The 6,237-nt window shown below is 40.1% G+C and overlaps 1 protein-coding gene across 4 annotated transcripts in view; it reads right to left on the reverse strand.

Moving 5' to 3' along the window:
- Positions 1–6,237, reverse strand: part of LOC107675840 (forkhead box protein P4-like) — a 143,996-nt gene that overhangs the window by 21,992 nt on the left and 115,767 nt on the right. For all 4 annotated transcript variants that reach the window (XM_016470316.1, XM_016470317.1, XM_016470314.1 and 1 more), the window contains exon 10: positions 894–981. In XM_016470316.1, the coding sequence (XP_016325802.1) occupies positions 894–981 (88 nt within the window). The remainder of the gene's footprint in view (positions 1–893; positions 982–6,237) is intronic.

Consider the following 6,237-nt stretch of genomic DNA (forward strand, 5'->3'; position numbering starts at 1 on the left):
TTTTTTATTTGTGCTATCATTATTAATTTCTTTATTTGTTGTTATTTTATTACTGACTGCTTACTTGTCATTTTTTATTCAATTCAAAGTTTGACAAAATTACTTGTCATTTTTTATTCAATTCAAAGTTTGACAAAATTACCCCACTGTAAAATAAAAAAAACACTGAGTGAGCAAAAATTTGTGAGATAGCTAGTTATAATGGTAATTAAACAATGTTTACATATGTATAAAAGCCTACATTCAAATCTGTCATATAAATTGGTCTCTTCATTAGAAATTAGCCTACTGATTGCCACCATTGATGGACAAAATTTTTTAATAATATTAAAAATATCTGTATGACATTATATTCTACAGTTCTTCCCTGTTGTACCGAATATCTATACTTTTCAAATTATCATATCGAAGTTAGAAATTCAAATATTGTGACAAAATTAATTTTGTAGGGCGCCACAAGTTTGTTAAAAGGGTGACTAAAAATGACTGAAAAAAGGTTGGGAAACACTGCTCTATATCACTCTTCCTTTTACAAGCTCCAGTGATCTCTATCAACTCATGTGGCATGTAATGGGCAGAAAATCATGCCAGCTGGTCGAGAGTGTTTTGTATGAGAAACAATTCTGGAAGACCAAATCTCAGCATCGATACACCATATTTGTGAACTCACATTCTGCCTTGATCCACTAAAGTTGAGACTGATGACTCAATTACCTGCAACATAATTACGAGGCCAAAAAGTATACACCGAATGCACTCGCTTTGAATAAAGCATCTGGCAAATGCATAAATGTAAATGAAAACGCAGGAAGAGAGGTAGTCAGGCAGCTTGAATATTGCGTTTGCAAGATTTTCAGAGAAATGTTGATTTTGCGTTTGTGTGCGCATCCCACCTGTATCTCCAGCTGTTGAACGACCTGCATCTGGACCCTGCACTGGGCCGTACTGCGATCATCCAGGGCGTGTTCACTGTTCAGGTGCCTGAGAGAGAGAGAAACGCAAACATGTGATGACATATCCTGATACACAGTCTACTAGATCAATCCGCGACCCGATCTAAACTCCCAGAGGGAGATCTGTAAGCATATTTGGACCATCTGCCACAAACCCTGTCGCTGACCTGCCTGATACAGTGCACACACACATACTGTATGGCTGTGTCTCAGCCTTTTGGGATTGTCTCGCAGTTTGTGTGCTACAGTATGCTACAGTGTTAACACTACATGCCTGGGCGTCACGTCCTGACGACACACACACACTTATATCCAAATACAGAGGTCACTGGTGCATCAGAGATCCAGTTGCGGCGTCAAACCATGACTTCACATAAACAAATAACCACATCAAAATACGAGCACAGATAACAGTTTATTTGTCCATTTTGGAGAAGAAACATTTAATGGAATGCTCTCGAGATCACAACGGCCCTCTCAGAGGAAATCCCTAACAATAGTGGATTTCCACTTGAGAAAACACTTTTCACTAGGCATATAAAATCAATTTCCTCTCGCAAGAAAATAAAAACAATATTAGGACATGAAAGATGTGAAAAGAGAGGTTTTCCGCTCAGGAATGTGACCATGCTGTTTGCTGAAGTGTATTTTTGAGAAATAAAAAATATTTGTATTTATTGTTACTCATTGAAAGAGATGAAAATAATATTAGACATGAATGTCTCTCTATATTAGGTCTGAATGAGTGTCCTAATGTATCTGTTATTCAGTTGAAATGCAGCTGGAGTGGGATATTATTTTGGAAACGGTTTTGTTTTTTGTCAGAAAGTGCCGCAGGCCATGAACTCTGAGTGGGTGTTGAAAAGGGGGGGGAAAAAACACCTGGAGATGACTTCATTTGTTTTACTCATCAAACACTGCTTCAGATGGGTGAGCTCTGCCCTTAGTTATTCATGTTTTCTTTATGAAGCAATCCAAAACAAAACTCCAAGACACAACAAAACAAACAGATGATGCAGGGCTGAGAACCAAATGAGAAAGCAAAATCAAAAAGTAAGTAAAAAAGTAAGAACTTAAAGGGACGGTGTCAGATTGGACACAAAGATGGACTCTGGGGTCTGTAATGTTGGATCTTTCCTTTACGCCATCTGTCTCATCCCACACATTTTATTTACAACTTTCCCATGCTTGAAATCACACAAATGAACCCCTAAACACATATAAACGCACCTATAGCATATTTGCTTTACTGCGTTTTGCACTGTACATATTTTACATTTCATACTTATACACTTATATTTTAATGTATGTTTTTTAATTGTTTTATTTATTATTATTGTCTGTTCAGAACAACACTGTAGCACTTTGCCCAAGACAAATTTCCTTTTGGGGACAAATAAAGTTTATCCTTTATCCTTTTATCCTTTAAACACAATTCTATAATCCATTAAACATCCCTATATCCAAACGATGATGTCATTCATCTTCTCCAGGTGTGTAGGAGCCCCTCCCACCTTCTAACCACACACCTGGTGAGGTTTAATGACTCTGAGGTCAGGGGTCACAGGAGCACATTATAGAAGATATGAGTAGAAGAACCACAATGCTCCCTTTCTAGAAGCGTTGTAAAGCAAAATCTTCCTGAGGATTACTTTATATATTTCTTTCAGGCTAAAAAATATAATCTAGGGATGCACAATATATCGGTGCCATACTGGTTATATTAGACTTTTTATTCGAAAGTTATCAGTATTGGCCAATATTAGATATTTCATTTAATCTTTAAAAATATATAATTTAATAACACTAATAAATGTAATCTTTAATCTCAAAATGAACATCCATAATGTAGTGAGTATGCCTAAATTCACTTGTAGCATTTAAATTGCTTGATTTTATTTTTTAATTTTTTATTTATTAAGGAAAAATTTTATTATCACCCAATTATCAGTTATTAGCCAATTCTCAGCTTATCATATCAGCTGGAATTTTAATATTGGTGCAGTCAATCTCATCTGACACCTTTATTCGTGAGGGAATTCCTGCATTTTTTAGCACTCTCCTCATTGTCGGGGGCGGCCCACTGTGTTTTGGTCCCACACGGCGGGAGAGCGGCAAACGGAAGTGTGTGAGCAGTAGAATCTTAACCTTCGCAATACACACTCAGCCTCATGATCCTGGCCTGCTTTATCTCCACAACACCCGCCACATACAACAACCGTTTTGACTGTCCGACTGAAGGAAAAGAGGGGTGCGCATTTGCTCTCTCATGAGAAATTAAACAAAAACAATAATGTCACCCACTCATCTAATCCAGGCGCAGACGGACATTTTTCCCCGCAAGCACATGATGATAATAACAAAAACATGATCTCATCTTACTCTCCCTCTGCCTCTCTGCACCCCGTCTCTCTCTTTTTCTGAATAAAGGAACAGACCACAAGTTTTATGGCTCATAATAAACAGTAGCAGCGTTTTTCCGAGAGACCCGACAATGAGGCAGTGTTTACTCCCTGCACCCCAACAGGGATTTGAGGAGCATTTACAATGGTCACAGAAAAAAAGTCACAAACCAGCCCCGACAAAGGATTTGAGTACTCTAACACATGTCACCCTGGCATGCCAGAGAAAACTGAACATCATTAAAGAGCTCAGATTGAGAGTGTGTGAAATAGAACAAGCGAGAAACAGGATGAAAATTTAATTTAAAAGTGAATGACTCTTTTATCATTCTCACACTACTAGCTAAAAAGAAAGAGAAAACGAGACAGATTTAATCTGGGGATAAAAAGTGTCCAGATGAAACTGACGAGACTTTTTCAACATTTCTTGCACTGATTTCTGTGAAAAGGATTTTTTTAAATTCTAAAATGGTGTTAAAAAGTTCTGAGAGTATTACACTCTTAGTAGTTCCTACCGGACATGTTTTATGTGTTAAACTGCACTGCTTTTTAACATTTGCTAGGTGGATATTCTTGACCACTGACCATGTCTTCCTGCTTCTTCTATGTCTCATGCTTGAGTACCACATGACACAAAGTCAACTTGTAAGAAGTTCAACTGTTGACATGCAGGCTAACACATCAAGGTTAATTTCGAAACACTGGACCAATCAGAAGAAACAGGGGGAGGGGCAAGTATCACTAGTGTATTTACAGTAGCAAATTGCAAATTTGTTCATCTCAAAGGAGGCACTTAGCTATGGCAAGGATGATTATGTTATTTTATTTTATTTTATTTATACAATTTTAAATAATAACAATACTAATCATCAACCTTCGTCTTGTGTTTCTAAATGCAAAAATGTTTTCTGTACATTTGTCTCCCTAATGGAACAGTTCAACAGTTTAAAAAGCATTGCGTGACAGTCAAAAACATCCATCTAGTGTGTGTTTAGATAGACCAACAATTAAAAAAAGAACACATTGTGTGAACGTCCCCTTATTGGAAGCTAAAAGCATTATTAAATTACCCAAACTGAACATGCATGGGGCAAGGGCAATGTGTAGAGCTGTGTGAATGGCGGGCATTCGTTCAGCAGGCACTGATTCCATGTGGGCCTCATTTCCTACTATGAGTGGCAGGCTGCCAGATGGGGCTATAGAATAGACAAAAAGAACAGAAGGAGAGAGAGAGAGAGAGACTCTTCTCTTCCTGTCTTTAGTGATGACTAAAGAGTTCTGACTAGGCCATGGTGCACGGCACTGATGGTAATATCTGTCACCCCCTCCCTTCTTATCTCACATCCTCTCCCCGCTTCTCCGCTTGCCCCGAGGCTACGTGAAATGAGATACCGTGCAACCAAACAACAGCTTTACTCTTAAAACTTTCCCAGACTCTCCGGCTCTTTGATGTGTGTGTCAGCGACCATTATACGCGCTTCTCGCTCTAGCCCGCGTGCACCGAACACGCTCTTCTCCCCTGTCGCCAGAGACGACTGGAGGAAATTTACATACATCTTTCCGGACTGTCAATACAGCAGTCCCCTCGAGGAAGCACAGCTCTGGAGTCAAAAGACAAAGTGAGGGCCGAGCATCTCGTCAAAGGAAATAAACACGCAGGGATGTGACTGCCACTCATTAACGAACAAGAACACCCGGCTACTGTAAGAGACGGCGTTGACCTGCCAGAAATCAAAGGAGGTGTTTTGAGAGAGAGAAAATAAACAGCAGAGAGAACGTGCATTGCGAGCCTCGAGCACGCTGGGACAACGGCAGCAGCAACAGTCTGGCTCATACCCTTGCGACAGGCGGACATGTCAGGACTTTCCACTGTGAAGTCTCATTATTTTAACACACAGAGACAATGGGGCTGTTTACATCACCTTCCCTGTCTGATCTCTTCCTCTCTTTATCTCCTCTCGCCCCCCCAGCATCCCTAAAGACCCCAAACTGGAAAACACGCATGCAAAGAAAAGAGATGGCGAGAAGAAAGAAGATTGGGAAAAGGGAGATAGAGGAGGGGAGGGAGCCTCCTTTTGATGTCTTTGCTTGTATTCAAGAAACAAAAGCTTCTAATTGTAAATGAGCTAATTAAGTAAACCACTAACGAAGCGTGAAAACAATTTGCTGGACCCAGCAGTGGAGCGCTCAGGGATGGAGAGGCGGAACTATGGGAGCAGGGAGTTAATCGGCCTCTGACAGCATTGAAGAGCTGTGGGCAGCTACCTGATCAGACGCACAAACACACACACACACACACACACACACACACACACACACACACACACGACAGGTCAACAGGAAGAGTACAGAACATCTGTCTCTATGGTTACTTGCAGGGCATGTGTGAACTAGCTTCCTGTGCAAAAGTATTAAGCTGGCGCTTTTGGGAAAAATCTTGCAAAAACCATACAGCTCAATTATGGAGTTTTTGCACACGGTCATAGTATGAATTCAGAAATTAACAGGCCCAAAAGGTATGAAAAGTCAGTTTACCTTTAGTGCATCAACTTATAGTTTAAGTAATACTTAAAATTAGTATTAGTACTGTTAGTAGTTTGGGACCTGCTTTGTAGCATGTGTGAAAAAAGTGTTTATGCTCACCAAGGCTGCATTTATTTGATCAAGAATATAGGAAAAACGTCTCCGGTTACTTATGTAACCATGGTTCCTTGAGTAGGGAACGAGACACTGGCTCTCAACGAGAGAGGGGCTCGCCCAGCATGATCGTTAGAAATCAGGTAAGAGTACTGCAAGCTAGCCAAAAACCCAGCGCATCAGAGAGGCGGATTTTGGAAGGGCCTAGTTCACCTGATGCTACTGGTTCCAGGTGCTCTGGGAAA

Source organism: Sinocyclocheilus anshuiensis, unplaced genomic scaffold (genome assembly GCF_001515605.1).
Source record: "Sinocyclocheilus anshuiensis isolate Anshui unplaced genomic scaffold, SAMN03320099.WGS_v1.1 scaffold1640, whole genome shotgun sequence".
Classification (NCBI taxonomy): domain Eukaryota; kingdom Metazoa; phylum Chordata; class Actinopteri; order Cypriniformes; family Cyprinidae; genus Sinocyclocheilus; species Sinocyclocheilus anshuiensis.